Source organism: Neolamprologus brichardi, unplaced genomic scaffold, assembly GCF_056152115.1.
Source record: "Neolamprologus brichardi isolate AB-2024 unplaced genomic scaffold, ASM5615211v1 NODE_ptg000031l+_length_7269946_cov_1, whole genome shotgun sequence".
NCBI lineage: Eukaryota > Metazoa > Chordata > Actinopteri > Cichliformes > Cichlidae > Neolamprologus > Neolamprologus brichardi.
In genome coordinates this window covers 6,170,577-6,192,358 of record NW_028270136.1, presented here as the reverse complement: position 1 = coordinate 6,192,358, position 21,782 = coordinate 6,170,577, and the positions used below count along the sequence as shown (strand labels likewise).

The 21,782-nt window shown below is 42.1% G+C and overlaps 1 protein-coding gene across 3 annotated transcripts; it reads left to right on the top strand.

Annotated features, from left to right (window-relative positions):
• The first annotated feature begins 11,568 nt into the window (after nt 1–11,568).
• slc16a6b (solute carrier family 16 member 6b) lies at nt 11,569–20,563 on the top strand. 3 transcript variants are annotated; one of them, XM_006807855.3, is made up of 6 exons: nt 11,569–12,140; nt 14,317–14,564; nt 15,441–15,584; nt 16,335–16,463; nt 16,552–17,430; nt 17,511–20,563. In XM_006807855.3, exons 2-6 carry the CDS (start codon nt 14,333–14,335, stop codon nt 17,768–17,770), a joined length of 1,644 nt encoding a protein of 547 aa, XP_006807918.2. In that variant the 5' UTR covers nt 11,569–12,140; nt 14,317–14,332; the 3' UTR covers nt 17,771–20,563. The 3 variants fall into 3 exon arrangements, with proteins under 3 accessions (XP_006807918.2, XP_035771268.2, XP_006807919.2); XM_035915375.2 differs by lacking the exons at nt 11,569–12,140; nt 14,317–14,564 and having other exon boundaries at nt 15,451–15,584; nt 16,180–16,463; XM_006807856.3 differs by lacking the exons at nt 11,569–12,140; nt 14,317–14,564 and having other exon boundaries at nt 15,466–15,584; nt 16,177–16,463.
• Nucleotides 20,564–21,782: the final 1,219 nt, after the last annotated feature.

Genomic DNA, 21,782 nt, shown 5'->3' with positions numbered 1-21,782 from the left:
TATTTGTATAGCGCTTTACTAGTCCCTAAGGACCCCAAAGCGCTTTACACATCCAGTCATTCCCATTCACACACTGGTGATGGCAGCTACATTGTAGCTACAGCCACCCTGGGGCGCACTGACAGAGGCGAGGCTGCTGGACACTGGCGCCACCGGGCCCTCTTACCACCACCAGTAGGCAACGGGTGAAATGTCTTGCCCAAGGACACAACGACTGAGACTGTCCAAGCCGGGGCTCAAACCGATTACAAGGCGAACTCCCAACTCTTGAGCCACAATCGCCCAGGTCTATAACTAAGAGACACTAAGATATAAATTATCTCAATTTCAGGAGTGGTTCAGGTTTATTCCAAACATGCCCCTTTCGGGTCTTATCTATATATGGTTGATTTCATTGGTTTAGATGTCCACTTGGTCAAAAAACAAACTATGGTCTTAGTCTCACTATCAGCCAATAGTAAGAGGCAGATAAACCTTTGACCTTATCCCCGAGCTGTTCTTATTTTACGTCTTTGTGGGGGTTTTTGTTCTCCATGGTCTGGATGACCGACCTCTAAAATACCTGCAATAAAACTGAAATTAAAGTTATTTCTAATGGAGAAAGTCATCGCCTCTGATTTGGGTACTCATCCACACATTAACAGCTCCATATTTCTTCCAAATGGGAGCATTCTTCTACCCTACCAACATCTGGTGACAAATGACCAGGCCTCCAGTCCAAGTCCAAGGAAGAGAAGGAGGTCTCTGGACATCAGGATGGAGACCACTGTTCCCCTGGAGTTCTTCAAATTCTTATAACCAAAGGACAAACCAGCTTTTCCAACACTTTTTAACATGTCATAAGGCTGTGTTCCACTGAGTCACAGTTTGAGGACCATTTACAGTTACTTAGAGTCTTAGTCCTTCCCTGCAGTGGTGTGAGGAGAAGCATGAGGACACTCCAGGTGAGAGAAGTTAATGCAACAGGTATTTAAAAGAAATGAGACATTCTTGCCGAGTCATTGTAATGTAATGTTAAACAGGTCACCTTGTTGTATTTTATCATGTTAGGTGGTCAAATTCTCTAAGAGGCAGAATAACAACAGTACAACACAGTAAAAGAGACATATGAGTTGTAATTTGTACCTTGAAATAATGTGATGTATAAGAGAGCTAAATTCAACAGAGTTCAACAAGCTATGGAGACATTAGACACCTGAAGTCCAATATTAATTCCTTGGTCTTGTCCGTGTTGAGGATGAAGTCGACGATGGAGACACAGTCGTAGATGTACAGGGTGAAGAGTTTTGGGCTGAGACAGCAGCCCTGTGGAGATCCGGTGCTGACGGTGAGCTCAGCAGACACATGTCCTCCCATTCTCACCACGTGTAGTCTGTCTCTGAAAAAGTCCAGAATCCAGTTACAGGTGGGAGTCAGGATGCTGAGGTCCCTCAGTTTCTCAATCACCTTGCCTGGGGAATGGTGTTGAAAGCAGAGCTGTAGTCCAGAAAGAGCACCCTGACAGACATTCTGCTACTTTCCAGGTGTTGCCGAGTGTGGTTCAAGTTCAAGTTCAAATTTTATTCGCCACATGCAGTGGCAGGTTGCCCTGCAGTGGAATGAACCTGCCCCCCGACCTTACACACACAACACAGACATCACATGGGGATACAAGTCAGAGAACGGTTGCAATACAGAAAAAACACTGAAATGTACACTACAATGGGAAAGTACAAGAGGAAAAAAAGAGACCTCTGCTCATGCTGGGCTACAGGAGGACAGCATGAGAACAGGAAACAAAAAAACTCCTCTGCACAAAAAGCACATAAATGTCCACAGTACAACATTATAGAGCACGTGACCAGCAACAGGGTTGGGTAGGGGATGAGGGGTAATCCCAGGCAACACAATCATACACTAACATAATCACACTCTAGATCTTGTTTTAACATATGGCATAGAAACTGAACATTTAACAGTGTTTCCTGAAAACCCTCTCCTGTCTGATCATTTCCTGATAACATTTACATTTACAATAATTGATTACACAGCAGTGGAGAGTAGACTTTATCACAGTAGATGTCTTTCTGAAAGCGCTGTAACTAAGTTTAAGAATATAATCCACCCACTGTTATCATCTTCAATGCCCTGTACCAACATAGAGCAGAGCAGCTACCTGAACGCTATTCCAACAGAGGTCGATTATCTTGTTAATAACTTTACCTCCTCACTACGTACGACTCTGGATACTGTAGCTCCAGTGAAAACTAAGGTCTCTAATCAGAAGTACCTGACTCCGTGGTATAATTCTCAAACACGTACCCTAAAGCAGATGACTCGTAAGCTGGAGAGGAAATGGCGTGTCACAAATTTAGAGGATCATCATTTAGCCTGGAGAAATAGTTTGTTGCTTTATAAGAAAGCCCTCCACAAAGCCAGAACATCTTACTATTCATCACTGATTGAACAAAATAAGAACAACCCCAGGTTTCTCTTCAGCTCTGTAGCCAGGCTGACAAACAGTCAGAGCTCTGTTGAGCCAACCATCCCTTTAACGTTAACTAGTAATGACTTCATGAACTTCTTCACAGATAAAATTTTAATCATTCGAGAAAAAATTACCAATAATCATCCCACAGATGTAATATTATCTACAGCTACTCTTGTACCATTGATGTTAAGTTAGACTCTTTTTCTCCAATTGATCTTTCTGAGTTAACTTCAATAATTACTTCCTCCAAACCATCAACGTGTCTTTTAGACCCCATTCCTACAAAACTGCTCAATGAAGTCCAGCCAATAATTAATTCTTCGATCTTAAATATGATCAACCTATCTCTAATAATCAGCTATGTACCACAGGCCTTCAAGGTGGCTGTAGTTAAACCTTTACTCAAAAAGCATCTCTAGACCCAGCAGTCTTAGCTAATTATAGGCCAATCTCCAACCTTCCTTTCATATCAAACATCCTTGAAAGAGTAGTTGTCAAACAGCTAACAGATCATCTGCAGAGGCATATTTGAAGAGTTTCAGTCTTGGTCTCGTCATGTTTGATTACTCCCTGCTATGTTTCCCTATTGTTTCCCATTCCCCCATTATCCCTCTGTGTCTATTTGTAGGTGCTCCCAGTTTAAGTTTAGTTTAGTTTTTGCCATGTTCTGTTTTTGTTTTCTGTCCCCGCCGCAGATGAAAGCTCATTCACAGTTAAGTTTGTTGTCAGTGTCTGCACTTGGGTCCTATTTCTCTCCACTCCACACCTTTCCCTTACAGCCTCTTGATGTGATTTGGTGGTACATAAATAAAACTGAACTGAATTAAAACATTTATTTTCCTTCTTTCTTTCTTCAGTGACCATTGGTCTTCAGTTACTTACTGTCACCCGGTTGCAAGGAAAGTTTGTTGTAATTGGGGTAATTCATTCTTTTGTTACCGCTCGCAGAGACTATTGTAATTCTTTATATGTTGGCTCTGTTCAGTCATTACTTTGTTGAATGCAGGACATACAAAGAGAAGCAGCTCAGCTTTTCACAGGAAAGAAACACTGTGTTCACATCACGTGTAAATTTGACTTTTTACACTGGCTTCCAGTCCATTATAAGATACAGTTTAACATTTCATTCCTTGTTTTAAAAAATCTGAGAGGTTTAGGCTTAGGAGGTTTAACAGACCTCTCTGCATTGAATCATACATGTTATTAATCTCTGTCTCTCTTCCACAGCATGTCTTTATCCTGTCTTCCTTCTCTCACACCAACCAATCACAGCAGATGGCCCCGCCCCTCCCTGAGCCTGGTTCTGCTGGAGGTTTCTTCCTGTTAAAAGGGAGTTTTTCCTTCCCACTGTCGCCAAAGTGCTTGCTCATAGGGGGTCATATGATTGTTGCGTTTTTCTCTGTATCTATTATTGTAGGATCTACTGTACAATATAAAGCACCTTGAGGCGACTGTTGTTGTGATTTGGCTCTGTGGAAATAAAATAAAATTGAATTGAATTAAATTAAATTAAATTCTCTGGTTGGAGTGCAGGGTTGCAAAAGTAAGGTGGAGCCTTAGGCTCCACCTTACTTTTGCAACCCTGCACTCCAACCAGAGAACCTAGGTCTATGAACCAACTTCCATCCTAGATATCTCCTCCAGCTTATCTGGGGGAACACAAGACGTTTACTGATGAGCTGAGAGATATAACCTCTCCAGTATGTCCTGGGTCTGCCCCAGGGCCTCCTTTCAGTGGGATATGTCCGGAAATGTAGATGTAAGTGTGGGGATCGGTCTGCCAGGGACTCCACCCTTGGCGGCCACCAGACACTGCAGCCAACCCCTACTGCACATACTGCGGGATGTGGGCCTACAGAAGGGCGGGACCATGTCTACGCTTCAGGCTGACAGGTCAAACAATGTAAAGCATCTCAAAGGTCAGGAAAAAACACACACATCGAAACAAATGCTTAAGTATTTCTTAAACTCTTGCAAATTAATAATCTACACAAATCAGGCAACCACACATGCTGTATAAGCAAAATGTACTTATTTGTTATGTATGTAGTATTTTCATAATTAATTGATTGTAACAGATTTTTTTTCTCACAACATTTTTAAGGGAGTGGTGCTGTAGCGCCCTCTATTGATGAGCCAGTGCCAGTAAAGTAGCTTAACTGCACATTTAATCCCCAGATAGCTCAATATGAGAATAAGAGATGCAATGACAACACTGTATGTCTCAGTTTTTCTGCATGATAAAGAAATGCTGCTGTGGTTAATGAAAGAAATCTGTTTGCTCTTTGGACTTAAAATATAAGAAATTAATATATAAAATCACTGATAATTCTGGTAGCTCATTACCCAGACTGTCCCATAAATATAAAGTGGAACGTTTGTTTTTAATTCACAGAGAATCTCCTATTATATGTTTTTATTTTGATGTGGATACATTGTAAAAAAAAAAAATCCTGACATTTCTAAATTTAAAAAGATTACATGTCGTTCATGCAACGTCCTTAAGTGTAAGAGAAGGAGTCATATGGGGATGCTGTGATACTGTGTTCCTTGTCTGCATTTTAAAGTTGTAGGACATTCACCTAAACTGAACTTGCTTCCAGAACAAAGGCCACTTGAGCAAAGGCATCAATATTGTTTTCTAAGTTCTGAGAATTTGCTCCTTCTTCTTTCTGTGTTTGTTTTTCTGACACTTTTCAGAAATAATACTGACTGAGGTTTCAGAGTGTCCTGAAATATATTATAACAGTATACTATTACAGGCCATTGTTAATGGGTCTCGGGTGAACTGTTAATAAAAATAAAGATTGTGTTGTAACTTAGGTACAGTGTAGTATATAGTATTGTAACACGTATGACTAAGCAGTTGTGATACTGTAAGATAAGCCACATGATACTGTGATAATAATCCACTGTTGCAGAGTACACTGTGCACTCACAGAAGTGAACTCTATGGTTTCCTCTGGTAGCTATAACTCTGGTTTCGTTTAAACTATAGTATGTCAGCTGAGATCACTATTATGTGGACTCAAACAAAGAACGTCTCTTTCTCTGGATTTTCTTACAGTACAGCCAGTTCCAGCAAAACTCATTTAAACAGCATTTCATGACTCAGATTTTCATGCACAAAAAAAGTGCAGATATTTTTAAGGGGTCTTTGAAACATGGATGATCTTCTGTTGTCAATATGTAGATTCACTACTTTTATCGAATATTCCTTGTGTCATTTCAAATGACTGTAACAGTGATCCCAGCTCCTGACAGTCCTCTGGCAGCTCTCGCTGTCGTATAACGCTGTGGCAGGAGTAGGACCCAAATACAGGACTCACGAGCAACAAAGGGATGAACTCAGGGAGGCTGCTTTAATGCTATATCAAAACTCAAATAATACAAACGGGGAAAAGAAAACCTAAAAAGGTAGAAACTGGCAAACTAAGAACCTAGCAGGGTGCGCTGACTTCTGGTGGAGATGGAGCTGGACCACACGATGTGGACACCTCTGGCACAGACAGAGCTAGAGCTCAGGATACTTCTCAGGCACTGACAGTAATGAGGAGTCTGTAGCTGGCTGGATAAGCTTGCCCGAGCTCCCAGCAGATGATGCAGGAGACTAGGTTGGCTCACCTGAGCTCCCAGTGGAGACAGGTAGCTGGGACGGGGGGGGGGGGGGGGGGGGGGGGGGGGGGGGTTAGGGTGTGTCATCTGAGGATGATGAATGATAGCAATAAAATTCACTTTGTCAGTTTTATTCTAGATAACAGCAGCAGTGTAATCCAAAGATCATGCAATAAATTATCCTTTTATGAAGAACACAATGAAAATATAGAATATACAGTATAAAGTAGACCACGAAAACTGACTGGGACAAATCAAAAACACATTTAAAAACATACCTCATAAAGCCTGCATCAGCAGATGAGCTTATCTGACAGCTGGCTTATCCCACTAAGGTAAACTCATTAGCTCAGTGGAGCTACTCTGTGAAGAATTAACCAATGCCTGTTTGCTCTTTGGGAGCACATTTTTAGTGAAGGTGGACAGGTCTCATTTAGATTCTACCATGTGTATTCACATGGTATTATGTGGATTAATTGGTGCCACGATGGGACTCAGGGTTTTGAAGAGAGCTGAACATGAAAGGAAACAGAAAAAACAGATAAGCAAGACTTTGTGCTACTGTGCATTTTTAAATCAAGGCCTTAGAGTCTGCACAAAGAGTGGAATCCAAGATCTTTGAAGTCCAGTGAGACGTTTCTGATGATTTGGAGTCCTATGTCATTTGCTTGTGTTGGTAGTGATTGGTCAGCACTTCCATCTGCTGACAGGATTTATGGAGATGCCAGCAGGATTAGCACCTGCCCATGGTGCCAAAACTCACCTGGCCTCAATCCCATCAAAGACCTATGAGGTATTGTGAAGAGGAAGATGGGAAGCACAAATGCCAAAGGCTGTAATCAATATCAATAACACTCCCACAGTGCCACAAGTTCTTTGCCACACTGCAGGGATAAATGAACTATGCAGTGATCCATGACAGTTTACCTTTTGGAGATCCATGCAAAACAAAACCTAACACACATTTGTGCTTATTTATTTAGCATATAGCAGCATGTTTGTCACAGTGTACAAGGTGGACTCACGCGCTGGACTGCGCTGGATTGATTGACAAGAGAATTTATTAACGTACAATGTCCAAAAAGTGTATATACAAAGGTGAGAGGGGCAGGGCAGGGAAATCCAGGTGAACACTCTCGTCTCTCTCCAAACAATCCAAACACGAATCCACTCGAACACTCGTCACTCAGGGAACACCGGGGAAAACAGTTTAGAAGGTCTGTACACCAAGAAACGCTCATAGATTCCAAACACACAACTACATGGAAAAACACTTGCTGGACGCTCGACTTCTCACAATGATCCAGCAAAGAACAGCCGTTGCTTCCTGGCTGAAATGCCATCCACACTGATGAGGCACAGGTGTTTCCTCCTCTGAGGGCGCGAACCCGTAATGAGTTCCGCCCTGGCGAGAGAAACAGCTGATCAGCGACCAGCTGAACCTCCAGGCCGTGACACTGTTATAGTTTCTGGATTGATTACCCAGTGTTCTGAGTTTTGTGGGTTCATGATTTATTTTGGGTTTATGAAGTGATTCCAGTTCTATAGTGTTTCATCCTTAGAGTATAGTGTTGTTTCTTAGCACTTGTGAGTTCGGTTATCCATGTTCTAATTTTGTCTGAATTTTAATATCTGCATTTTTTTTTTATCATGTCCTGATAACATTAGAGGTGTACTGTCCTGTTCACGTTTCTGTACGCAAAGGTCTGGACTGGGACAAAAAAATAAATCAGCCTCTCCATTTTTTGTACAGCACACTGTGATCAGTCAACACAGTGCAGATGGTCCAGTTCAAAAAACAGGAAGTAAAATAGTTAATCAGATAATCACTTTATTTTCTCTTTAAAAAAGATGCTTTAGAAGGAATAATGCTCCTAATTTTACTACTTGGTGCAGCAGCCGACAGCTAATGTGTTGGTTAATTTGACACATTTTGCTGCATGTCTTTCTAGCTTCTAGTCAGCTTTTCATTGTTTATCCATCTTTATCAACCACTTCTTCAACAGTAAACTGTAATGAAAATAAGGACTGCTGCCAGTGCTGCAGCTTCCAGTCAACCTGGTCCACAGCCCGTGTAATTATATTGAAAAAAAAAGAGTTGTATTGCCCCATCAGCCCTCGCCAGCTCTGCCGGATGATTACCAGTCCATCCGTGTGGATTGTTCTACAGCAAGTCTGCATATTTGTCTCAGTACAGTCTTGAAGTTATTCCACCTTAAGCAACTCTAGCTTTAGGATAACCATTCGAACTACCCGTTACCAGTGGGCAAGTCCAAGTAATGTCCAGGCGACTGGACTTCTTCAAGCTTGTTGACATGAACTTAAAGTCCAGTACCTTCTTTATAAGCTGTTTCATTTTGGTTTTAGCTGATATTTTAGACCCAGTGTGTAGAAACTGTGCAACCCAAATTACATTTTCTCAGGATGAATCAAGTTGACCTGAATCTTAAAAAAAAAATATTAGAAAATACTCAAAGTGTCACGGTTTTGGGTCAGTTTCGACCCAGTATTTTGAGTTTTGGATTGTTAGTTTATTTTTGGATAATTGTCGTGGTTTTGGGCACTATGAGGTTTATTATTATTAGAATTCTATGTTTCTGTTTATTCATGTTTAGGATTTGTTCTCGGTTGTATCTCACATTTAGTTTAGTTCAGGTTCCATGTGTCATTCTGTCTGTCTGTCTCTCAGGTCTGCGTCTCGGTGTAGTGTTCTCGTTTACTGTTTTATTGTGAAGGTTTGCGTCTCATGTGAGTGTGTTCAGTTTTCCCTCTGTCTCGTCTTGTTGATTATTCCCAGCTGTGTCCACCACCTGTGTGTAATTCCCATGTTTCTCTGTGTGTATTTAAGTCGTGTCCTCTGTCATCGTAGTTGCTGGTCCGTCTGCGTTCCCACCATGTTTCATCCGTGTGTTCCCTGCTGTCAATCTGTTTCTGCTCGCTCTCGTTCGTGTTCTGTACTCAGTTTGTTCCCAGTATAGTTTAGTCTTTGTTCGGTTCGCCTTTTGTCCATTTTTATTTTGTGTTTAATAAACCACCATCACACCTTTACAAGTGCCTGCGTTTGGATCCTCCTTTATTTTCCACACGGCTCATCTCACTCGCCGTGACACAAAGTCACACTTTGAAATATACTAATATAAATGATCTCTAATCACTGACATCAGTGACGCATGAACAGTTATGCAACTTCTCTAATCAGAAACATAATCACGTTGGACTTCAGGCTTATGTTACGTGATTGCCCCGTTTGGAAGTGAAACGCACACCAGCACAATCCTGTTTGAATATAAAGTCACAAATACAGAGGGCACTAAGAGCTTTCAGCTGTTTTCAGTATAGATGATCTTCAGTTTGGAATTAAAGATTATTCCCTGTTCAGTCTTGACAGTTCACGTGGAAGAAAGAAAAAGACATGAATGTAGAAAAATACCAAAGGAGGCAGAGCTAGTCATGTATACCTGGAAGGATATTTAACATTTGACTGGTTTATTAAGCTAATTAGACGTTTTAACAGCCCTACAGTGAACGCCACACACAGGACTGCTGCATAGACATGAAAAGTAATTCCAGCGTGACATTAGAATTACAGTAGTGACAACATTGCACACCACAGGTGATAGACCGTAAAATCAATGCTCAGTGTAAGGAGTGTGGGGAAGAATGCCATAAGAGCAGCTTCAGTGTGTCCTGGCATCAGTTTCCCAGGTCTTGAGTTTGACCACCATTCTCCTAAAAGATATCCCCATTTTTGCTGTTTTAATGAGAGTAGTTGTCTAACCTGTAAGTGACTGAAGTCCATATCATTTCATTCACATGGCTCCTGATCAAAATATCCATTGAGTGCTTGTGCTTCATGTGTGGAACATTGTCATCTTGCAATGAACTGCTTCCATGAAGATCCTTTTATTGTGGCGGGGTATTTATGAGGGACGCATTTTACAGTGGAGGGACAAAGAAACTCAGGAGCCAGTAAGAGATGTGAAAATCAAGAGAGGAAATAAGGCAACGATGGGGTTTTGGAGAAAAACAGACTAAATACACTGTGGCTTTGAGTACTTTCTGTCACATTCACACTACAGTAGGTGCCTTTTGGGTTTCTGTATATTGTCCTAGGACATTTCTGTATTATTGTGAGGGCTTTACCTTACAGTATAAAGCACCTTTAAGCAACTGTGTTGCAGAATAGAACTGAATTTACTGAAAATCGATGATCAATCAAGCCACCAACATTCTGTTTGGTGCTTTGTTGATGGTGAGCGGTAGTTGCCCTCGATAAATGTTTAATAAGGACAACGCAACAATATGAGGTAAAACAAAAGGCAGTTAACTCCTGCTCATGTAGACATCTAGATACTCAACCAAGGCCTCATCAGGTAGGCTATTCTGACAAATTCAACCAAACTGACATAGACAAAAACATTTCCTAATGATATTTGTTCTATTTAGCTTTGTGAGTGCATGTTGTTGGTTTCTTTAGCTGTCATTTCCCCATTTTTTAATTTTTTTCCCAGTTTTTCCCCAGTAAAGATGATTATTTGTAACATTATCACTGTAACATACATTATCAGTGAAGACAAATATTCTCTGCATCTTTCCAAATGTCCTCTTTGTGGTAACAGAGTTTTGGGTGACAACACGTTTCCTTCAAATCCTTCTGTGGGAATCTATTTTGCTTGGAGGACGGTTGGCTTTGTCTGGGGTGTCCTATCAGATTTTAGGGCTGGGCCTTGTCTTTCCACACCTCTGTATCACACATAAAAGTATTTCAGGTCAGGGCACCTCTTTCAAATAAGTCAAAGGATTTGTCACAGCTAAAAGAAAGGTGAGTTGTTCATTATTTATAACAAAAAACCGGCAAAAATAATGCTGATACTCATCAACCATCCTGAAATGTGAGTGGTTAAATCATAACTAAAATATCTAGTGTATCTTGGAACTGGTTGGCAGTTTTTTCACAGCAGTTTTACTTTTTCATTATTCAAGTTTTACTTAAGTAGTGGAAAAAACCAAATGATTTTATGCTTCCACCAGTACCAACCACGCAGTTTGTGGGTAAGTCAGAGGCGCAACAATTATTCATTACTAACTAAATAAGGACTATTTATCAAATATCTGCTGAACTAGAAAGCTGCGTCCCTTCTACTGATTAAGAGTCGAACAGGTTTTTTATAGTTATCTATAAATGTTCTAAGTTCGTGGGACTGAGTTAATGGTGAAACAAACACGTGTGGGAAGAAGCCTTTCGCTCCTCTGATGCTCGTATTTCTTCTATTTGCCTCAGTTTGTTGACCATATACATTATAACACGACTGTCACACACACACACACACACACAGACCTCCAGCCCGACTGGTACAAACCTCTTCCCAACTAGAATAAACCTGTTTGTGGCAGCCGCGCGTTTCGTGGGCTTGTAGCGCGCGCCAGGATTTGCAGCGATGTGTGGTAAAAAGCGCGTGTGTCACATGCGGGAAGCTTTATGTGAGAGTACGCGCAGGTCTACCATTTGAAAGCCCTTCATGTGAAGCGCTGTTGCTGACTTGCTAGATCTGGGGTGTTAAACCGATAAACACTGACCGTGGGCTCGTGTGTCGTGGGGATTTATTTATGGCTGTGGATCTCAAATGCACCCTCCAACGGACCTCATCCACTGGGAACAATTAGCTCAGTCTACAGCGCTGTTTTTCACGGTACCGGGCGCGGCGCCGGTCTGCACGCACTACACGACGTTCCGTGTCGTCAGTTATGTTGCACGAGGAACCTTGCGCGTTCACGAAGTCCAGACCTGCGCGCCCGCGTTTGAATACCGGCTTGAGCCGGTAAAGAGCTGCCAAAGCAGGCAGGAAATCATCCGCTGAAGACAAAAGATGCAGCTCCCTGAGACCGGACGCCTTTGTGTCTAAGCCGCTTTCATTCTTCACATATTGTTTAAAATACGTAGATATTACAGTCTGAGACAGGTTCTGTCCAGATAACCGCACAGATCCATTATAATGATCATGAGATAGGAGAACTTTGCTCCATCGCACGGCTGTCTTCCCTCACTGCTCTGGAGGTAAGTTAAGTCCGGCGGTAGGATGCTGTCGAGCCTCGGGTGCTGAGAGGTGCGGTACAGCGGTAGCGCCTGATGTTAACATTTTCTAAGGTTTATTATCTGAACTATACTTTACTGACGTATTTATTATTTTATCAAAGGCGCACAGAAATCACGTCAAGACTCAAATGAAGCGACGTTTTTAGAAACATTTCACAGTTAATAGCAGCAGGAGTCAAGAAATAACTTCTGCGCTGTTTTAGTGGGTAAGAAAGCCCACGGACGCGATATATTGACATCATCCTTCCTCTGCACTGCGGATATGTCTAACACAGGCAGCGCTAACGCATACCGCGTGTCTTTGTCATACTCACCGCGGGAGTGTGTAACATTTTACTTTTAAAGTTGGCAGCGGCAGCTTTCATTATTCCACTGTCCATATTTAGTGTGTCTAATAATCTGTACACTAATACTCGTTTAAGGACCATCCTGTCATTCTCGGTGTTCTGATCATTTTATTAATGATTCAAAGATGGTGAGAAATTCTGATCACATGCTCCCACAGTGCTACCATCATCACAATACTTTATTAAGTATCCCTAAGGAAATGATGCGGGTTACAGTTGCTCCAACACAGTAACAGGTTAAACTGTTTAAACAAACAATATGTTACATTGTTGTGAGTTTCCAACAGATCTGTGATGCATATGTGCCTCAGTGTTGTACTGAACTTAGTAGTGTTGAACCAGAATGATTTTCTAAGCTGCCATTTCTGTTTTTAGGACATCAAGTGTGACTTTTTTCTTTTTAAATCTGACGTTACAGAAAAAATAATAATGCCTGAAAATCAATGTTGCTACCGATCATTGATCTGAGGGCCCAAATAATAATCAACCACTTGTTTGAATGTAGTTTATAGAACTTTTTAGTTTTGTTCTCCATAAAAACCAGTGGCGTTACGTAGATATACTGGAAAGGGTTCAAATATAAAGAATCATAATTCATTTTAGCTTTGCATATTTCAGGCTGTGGGAAAGAATATTAATAAATAATATCTTTACATCAGTTTTGGGAAAGGTGGATTTTCAGGCTCATCTAAGGGTTAATTTCATGACTGAGAATGGTATTACAAGTGTAGTTGTTCTCAAACCTGGAAAGCTTCGTGTTTTTAAGGAAAAGTTGACTTTACTTTAAATCAAAGTTTTTTGCTTGAAGATTTTCAGGTTAAAGAATAAATGCAGATAGTTTCTGCATCGAGTAGTGTAGACTTGAGCTGCAATTTTCATGCTGGGACTTAAATATATTCACACTGTTAAACAGACCAAACATTGTTAAATTGGCAGTTAATTAGAGATAACTATATTTTTAATACCCGTGAACCAAAATATCTGTAGTTGCATAAGAAAATGGTGTATTAAATTTGTGACATTAAAAATCAGTCTTATTAGTTAAAAATGTTTATTTTAACTTTTTAACTTGTGATTTCAGTGTGAGTTTGTTAGATGTGCATCAGAGTTGCACAAAGCAGATGAGGGACTTAACTTTCAACTTGTGCAGACAAAATACTGCCTGAAAACACTCCTGGTTTGATTTTTAAGTGTGCAAAGAATGGTGTCAACATTAAAGACATGCATCGCACAGGCTGCTCTAAACTCAGCCCACTCGAGTCTTACCCTGGCTTTTACAGTAAAGAGCCAATTTAAAAATAAGTGACCACCTTAGTTTGTCTTCTTAGCCATAAACAATGCAAAAGCAGAGATTCAGCATTTTTACAAAATTGTAGTTTAATATTTAAATTTCTTTATTCCAGTGAAATCAAGCGGGTACAGTAAGATTGGTTGGATTTGTGTGTAGTGAGTAATTAAACTTGTTATCTCTTATTCTCTTTGTGTAGTACATCTGACAAAGGAAGTGGTTTGAGCCATCTGAGGTATATGGAGGGGGGGGTATGTTAAATGGACTAGTTGTCATATAGTGCTTTAATATTTACTTTACGGTCAAAGTATTGGTTCTTCTTTATCAACCAGTGCTATTTCTGTTAAATGTGCCTGACTTGGTGCTCAGAAGCAGCAAAGGGCTGTTTTTATTTAAAACATCTCTGCTTCTGCTGAAGTTCTGCAGCTGCCAAATGGCCCAAAATCAGCAAATTCACCTTTGACCTCTAATTATAACTGTTTTTTTCCATCTCGTCCTGCAGGTGACTTGGTTTAACAATGAAGATACCCAATGTCCAAAGTTGTCTGGGTCCAAACATTTACCCAGAGGTGCCCGATGGTGGTTGGGGCTGGGTTGTGGCTCTGGCTTTTTTCCTAGTGGAGGTCTGCACCTATGGGGTCATCAAGAGCCTGGGTGTCTTCCTCCAGGATCTGATGGAAGAGTTTGGGGAGAGCAACAGCCGTGTGTCGTGGGTCATTTCCATCTGTGTCTTCGTTTTCGCCTTCTCTGGTCAGTCTCTTCTCCTGCACTCTTTAAGTTTTTAAGAGACTTTGCAGAAAAATTGAATGTAAGACAAAGCCAGGAGGTAATGTCAGGACCCATTTCCTAACCTTCCTATTTCTTAAACCTTTACAAAGCGTGGCAGGGCACACCCTGGCCAGTCTGTTGCAGAACTAACGAATGCTTTAATACTATTATACAAATAATATCCAGATAGATCGGAAAAATGGCCCTTGTGTTGTTCAGATTATAGATGAAGGAGATATGGACTCAGGGCTGGACTGGCCATCGGGCATTTGCCCGGTGGGCCGCTCTTGATTTTTTGTTTTTATGGGCAGATGGGGTTTTATTTCTTTTTCTCTTTTTTACGATATAAATGAACGGTGGTGGATTGGCCAGTTGGTCATGATCGACTCTGGGCTGGACCAATTACAGCTGAGGAGGTCGAAAAATGATAGGTTTCTGTGCATTTTTTTAATAAGTGCATTAAATTAAAATCTGTTTTGTTAGTTAAGCATCTTCAGGCAGAGGGTGGGGAGTGGTTCCCTATTTTTTTCTTTTCTTTTTTTGCTGGGAGTTGGCAACCCGACAGGTATACGTAATTATAAATTAGGTTGTTTTATATTTTTGCTAAGTACTGTTTAGAATACCAGAATAGGGAGGATGGTGAGGTTTAAGTTTATTATAGAGGCTTTATGGCTTTCCCTATAATACCACGGTGGGTCATTAGTCAAAATGCCCGGGCTGATTTTTGTCTCAGTCCAGCCCTGTATGGACTCCATATCAGGAAGGATCAATTCTTGGCCCCCTCCTGGTATTAGACTTTGCCTATGATGCGTATCACAATACATAGCAATACATTGCTGTTCTGATTTTCATCCTTAGCTCCTCTGTCGACAATGCTGAGCAACCGCTTTGGCTATCGACCTGTGGTCATGACGGGAGGCTTCCTTATTAGCCTGGGAACTATCACCTCTGCCTTCACCAGCTCCGTCACTGAGATGTACATTACCACTGGGATTGTAGCAGGTACTAAAAAGACACAAGCTTTTCCACACCTCTGTGTGTCTGTTTTTGTCACCTTGGTTTGCTGTTTACAGCTTTACTTTTGCAGATGTGTTTGTCTTATTTAACACCCTGTGAATTCTTTGACTTGATCTAAAGGGACTCCTAGCAGTGTGAGCAACAAAATCTGCTACAATGTATTTCTTCCACAACTGTCCAATGAGTGAGAGGTGAACGGCCTCTCCCAAACACCATCCAGTCAGGTCTACTCTGATGTCTTAGCTGTCCAGAACTGACAGAACAGAGCAGAACAGGAAAGTAAAATAGTTCCCAAACCACAAATTTTACTTTGGGATCAGGTGTAATAAAACTGAAGCAGCTGAAGACAGAGCAGTAAATTGACTTAACCAAAGTGAAAGATTGAATGACGACCCAGTTGGTGGAGTGAAATGTCATCAAGGCACATTAACTTGCTTTTTTCTTGGACAGAAAGCACTGCTAGCTCTCCCACCCTAATGACCATGTCGGCCTGTGAAGTGGACTACAGCTAACTCGGCAACTCCCTCTCTCTCCCCCGTCTCTCTTTTTTTGTCTTTACATGCCTTTTGTCTTTCAGCAGCAGCTGTAGCAAACCCGAGTCATCACAAGCAGCCTACCATCTTTGACAAAGGAGTGACCTGACACCTTGAATCTTTGACCCACCCCCCTAGCAGTGTTCTACCATGCGGACCAGTGGCTGTCATGTCCCTTTTTTCTCTTCTCCTTTTTTTACAGGCCTTGGCTACTGCCTCAGCTTCCTCCCCACTATCACCATCCTAGCCCAGTACTTTTCTGGACGGCGAGCGCTCGTCACCTCGATGGCTTCTTCAGGAGAATCTGTTGCTATGTTTGTATTTGCCCCAGGTAAGTGATAAAAGAGCATTTACATCAGAAATGGCTTGTGACCTATAATCTGATTGTTCTTCTCCTCGTACCTCCCATTTTCCCACAGCTTTCACTACACTCAAGGAACATATTGGCTGGCGCTCCTGTCTAGTTATTCTAGGTATAATTCAAGCATCTGTGATTGGCTGTGGGGTTCTCCTTCGTCCAATCGTCATCGAGGAAGAACCTTTAAAGAAAAATGATGACGAGACGCTCTCCGTGAAAGAGATGCAGGCTGTTTACGAGCTGGAAAATGAACAAACCAGAACCTCCATCAGTTCGGACATCTCCCAAGGTTCACAGGACTCTGGTGTCACCTCCCTGTCTGCCTCAAATGTAGACCTGAGAAATGCAGAAGGAGAAACCAAAGCTCTGATGGAGTGGAAGGACAAAGTGCCGGATCAAGTCAGTGAGGACAAGGGGGAACTGGCAGAGCTAGATGGGGGCCCTGTAAGTTCCACAGGTTCCAAACTTCTGGACTTCTCTGTCCTTAAAGACCCTGGCTTCATCTGTTACTCCCTTTTTGGTCTATTCGCCACTCTTGGCTTCTTTGCGCCACAGCTCTACATCATTGAACTGAGCAAAAGCAGGGGTGTGGAGTCCACCATGGCCTCCTATATGCTGTCTGTGATGGCTGTGGCTGACATCTTCGGACGCTTGTTGATCGGAGTGGTGCTAAACAAAGTCCGATTCAGAAAGACCTTGGTGTTGTTGGGGTGTGTGGTTCTGATGAGCTTGGTTCTGGTGGCCTTCACTATCGTGTGGGAGTTCTGGGGTTTGGCAATCTGCTCCGGCTTCTTTGGCTTCCTCATGGGCACTGTGGGCTCCACGCACATTCCCATGCTGGCTGAAGAAGATGTCGTGGGCATCGAGAAGATGCCGTCATCTGTGGGAGTGTATGTTTTCATTCAGAGCTTTGCTGGACTTGCTGGACCACCGCTGGGAGGTATGAGCGCCTACTTCTTCGGTTTGATTTAACACATCTCTGGGTATAAAGTCTTAACAGCTGTCTCTTTTTTTCCCCAGGTATGCTGGTGGACATCACTGACAACTATGGTGCTGCTTTCTACTCCTGTGCAGCAGGCACAGGTCTTAGTGCCGTCTGTCTGGCTCTGGTTGGCCCTGCCAAGTCTAGAACGTGCCAAAGAGTGAGCAGAGTCCAAGAGAATGCAGAAGAGGTGAAAATATCTCAGAATAGTGACCAATCCGACTTTTTGGAGGTGGACTTGGCCCCAGAAGACAGTCCGGTTGGACAGGGTGAGGATCAGGACAGCTGCGTTATTTGAGCCCACCCACAGCATAGCATCACAATGGACAGAAGTGTCAACCAAACAAGTGCAGATGTACTGCAGGAGGCGTCATTGCCACAAACACCAGTGACGGCTGGAAAATCTCAGGTGTCGCATTTCCACTTTTCAGCAAACTTGAAATTCACTTCTTCCAGTGAAGAAAACAATCTTATATGAGACCAATGAAACATCCGTGAGCACATGTCCACATTTTTCTGTCTGTTTAGGGTAAAACCTTTCTTTCGCAATGTGTGAATTGTATAGAGAACTGCTATCATGATGTAACTCCGGGTTTAGCTTCTGTTCTGTGAGCTTTAGAAAAGAGCACATCGACTCTTAACACTTCAAGAAACCTTCATGTTCATCACTTTGTGAATATAGTAAAAACGACAGGTTCCATTTGGTAAAACCAGCCTGGGTACATCTTTATAGCTGTGTCCCAAAACCTATGTCGCATCCTTCGGAGGCCGCATTTGAAGGCTGATTATGTCACAGCGACGTGACGAAGGCTGTCCAAATGCAGCCGAGAATGGGTCCTTCATTTCCCCGGATTTGAAGGGTGTGTCCTTCATGCCCCAACCTATCCCAGAATTCATAGCGCGGCCAATTCCAGTTTTCAACAATGGCAGCCGCTACTAAGTTTTAATATTACTCTTAGTACTCTTTCTGGGTAATAACGGTAATATTACTCTTATTATTCTTTCTGGGTCACAAAATAAACATTTAACATATTTTCAGGCAAGAAAGCAGCCTTGTAAACTTCAAATATCAGTTTGGTTTATCAAGACACCACACATTTGCAAAAGCGCTCTGACGTTTTCAGAGATGTCTGTTACCCACTAGCTCGATAGCTGACTGGGAGGTCAAGGGTCACTAGAGCCGGCGAGAACACCGGACTCCCGGCACATCGTTTTCAAACACCCCGCCGTCTTTTGCTACTCAGGTTAAACATGTTATATAAGTCACTTAGATAACTTGAAATTTTATTGTTTGGCTTTGTGTTTTGTTTGTTCCTGAGTAAATCGGTTTGGCTGAGATTAAAGTTATAGTTTTCACACAGCTGAATAAACGTCAAGCAGACAACTGATCAAACAGAAGTGTGAGACAGTCGAGCGTTTACTCCAGTGTCTTGTTATATCTTAGATAGCAAGGAGTTTATTAAACTCCACCGACACAGCGGTGACGCAAAACTAAAGGCTAGACTGTCCAATTTCACAGCCTCACACTTCCGGCCTTCTCAGTCTTCTCAGTCTTTGGAGGACCCGGCCCACGTAGACCGTAAAGGACGGGTCCTTTGAAGGATGCAGCCTAGGAATTGGGACACAGCTTATACCATTGGTTTTGTCTGTGTTTCGAAACCTCACTAGATTAGCTTACATTTAATAATTACTACTTAAAAATGTTTCCAAGCCACATGACCAGTGGTTGTTCCAAAGCATGCCTAGAAGTGTTTGGAACCAGACCAAACGTTCTCCTTCTTACTTGAGATTGTATTAAGGCCCAGTACATCCGCCGCAGTGGTCGCTTCACTCGCCGCCACAGCCTTGTCTCACAGTCAGTTGTATTTCAAAACCAAAAGCCAAGACTTCATCAAGTTTTTTATTGCAAAGTTTTTTTCCACACTTGTTTTTTTTCTACCTGCTCCAACATCTCAGCTTCTGTACTGGAATATGATTCAAATGGCGGTACAGAGCGACCCGATCCCAGCTGCAGCAGGCGCAGTGCAATGCACAAAGTTACAAAGAGCAAGAGGTGCACGGCTGGCCAAAGTGCTGCAAAGATTCTGTCACGTGACACGTGATGTCATAAGTGGTGCGTGACACAGCGAGGATAATGGGGGCATTTGTTTCTGCTAACGTTGGCTCGATGTGCCTGTCTCAGGAAAGGAGCTGCGTTGTCAACTTTCCCATGTTCACACAAACTGTTCTCACGATCATTCCTGCCGAGCACAGGTTTTTGGACCCATTCTTGATGCCCACATGATAGGGTCACTTCAGAAAAGTTGGAACTTGCTCCTCGTGGCTTTAAACATCACTGATGTGTCTGTACGAAGGACGATTTCCACTGCTGCTAAAGTGGACCAGAAATGCAGTTCTGCAGTCTCAACACAACATTCATTTAACTTATTTTTAATTGACTGCTCCCTCACATGATGTTATCCATAGCAACACTGCAAGTACAGCTGCAGTGTTCCCTGATAGGTTGGCTGAACTGAAGCACCAGCTGGTCTGTGCATCTGGAGCCTTGAATGATGGAAAAACTGCAGATTGTGGGATTAAGTTATGATGAGCATCAGCACCACTTCACATCCCTAATTGTGCTTTGTGTAAACGTGTTGTCCTTATATTATCATGATATGATCCTATTGATGTACTGTAGAATTACCTTGTACACATGAGGCCAGTGGTGATGCAGCAGAAGTGAAGGTTTACAGTGTTTTTTGTTTGTTTTTGGCCAGTGTCACGGTTGATGAAATGCAAAGTGCACAGTGTCTAATGGTCGTCTATGTATGCAAAGCTGACAGATTTGATTGGAGAGAGAGACGTTCGTTGAAGCGCCTCTTCCTTCCTTCTGCAGGCTCACATTGTCTGTACACCCATCACAGCCTGACTTGAATACTTTAATCACTGTATCCTTTTTATTTAAAGCGTTTTGGATGTTGATTGAATCTATTTTTTACCTTTCTTCTGTTTAGGTCTTTTTTTAAAATCTGAGTACAAAGCAGGGTCCTGCCTATTCTGTGCTGTATCGCTCTCATGATATATTTTCCAAATAAAACCCTGAAACATCTATTCAATTCAATTCAATTCAATTTTATTTATATAGCGCCAAATCACAACAAATGTCGCCTCAAGGCGCTTCATAGATACAGAGAAAAGCCCAACAATCATATGACCCCCTATGAGCAAGCACTTTGGCGACAGTGGGAAGGAAAAACTCCCTTTTAACAGGAAGAAACCTCCGGCAGAACCAGGCTCAGGGAGGGGCGGCCATCTGCTGCGACCGGTTGGGGTGAGAGAAGAAAGACAGGATAAAAGACATGCTGTGGAAGAGAGACAGAGATTAATAACAGATATGATTCAATACAGAGAGGTCTGTTAACACATAGTGAGTGAGAAAGGTGACTGGAAAGGAAAAACTCAATGCATCATGGGAATCCCCCGGCAGCCTACATCTATTGCAGCATAACTAAGGGAGGATTCAGGGTCACCTGGTCCAGCCCTAACTATATGCTTTAGCAAAAAGGAAAGTTTTAAGCCTAATCTTAAAAGTAGAGATAGTGTCTGTCTCCCGAATCCAAACTGGAAGCTGGTTCCACAGAAGAGGGGCCTGAAAACTGAAGGCTCTCCCTCCCATTCTACTTTTAAATACTCTAGGAACAACAAGTAGGCCTGCAGAGTGGGAGCGAAGTGCTCTAATAGGGTAATATGGTACTACAAGGTCATTAAGATAAGATGGGGCCTGATTATTTAAGACCTTGTATGTGAGGAGCAGGAGTTTGAATTCAATTCTGGATTTAACAGGAAGCCAATGAAGGGAAGCCAAAACAGGAGAAATATGCTCTCTCTTTCTAGTCCCTGTCAGTACTCTTGCTGCAGCATTTTGGATTAACTGAAGGCTTTTCAGTGAGTTTTTTGGACATCCTGATAATAATGAATTGCAGTAGTCCAGCCTGGAAGTAATAAATGCATGAACTAGTTTTTCAGCATCACTCTGAGACAGGATATTTCTAATTTTAGAGATGTTGCGCAAATGGAAGAACGCAGTCTTACATATTTGTTTAATATGTGCGTTGAAGGACATATCCTGGTCAAAAATGACTCCAAGGTTCCTCACAGTGTTACTGGAGGCCAAGGTAATGCCATCCAGAGTAAGAATCTGGTTAGATACCATATTTCTAAGCTTTTCAGCGCCGAGTACAATGACCTCAGTTTTATCTGAGTTAAGAAGCAGAAAGTTAGTGGCCATCCAAGTCTTTATGTCTTTAAGACATTCCTGCAGTTTAACT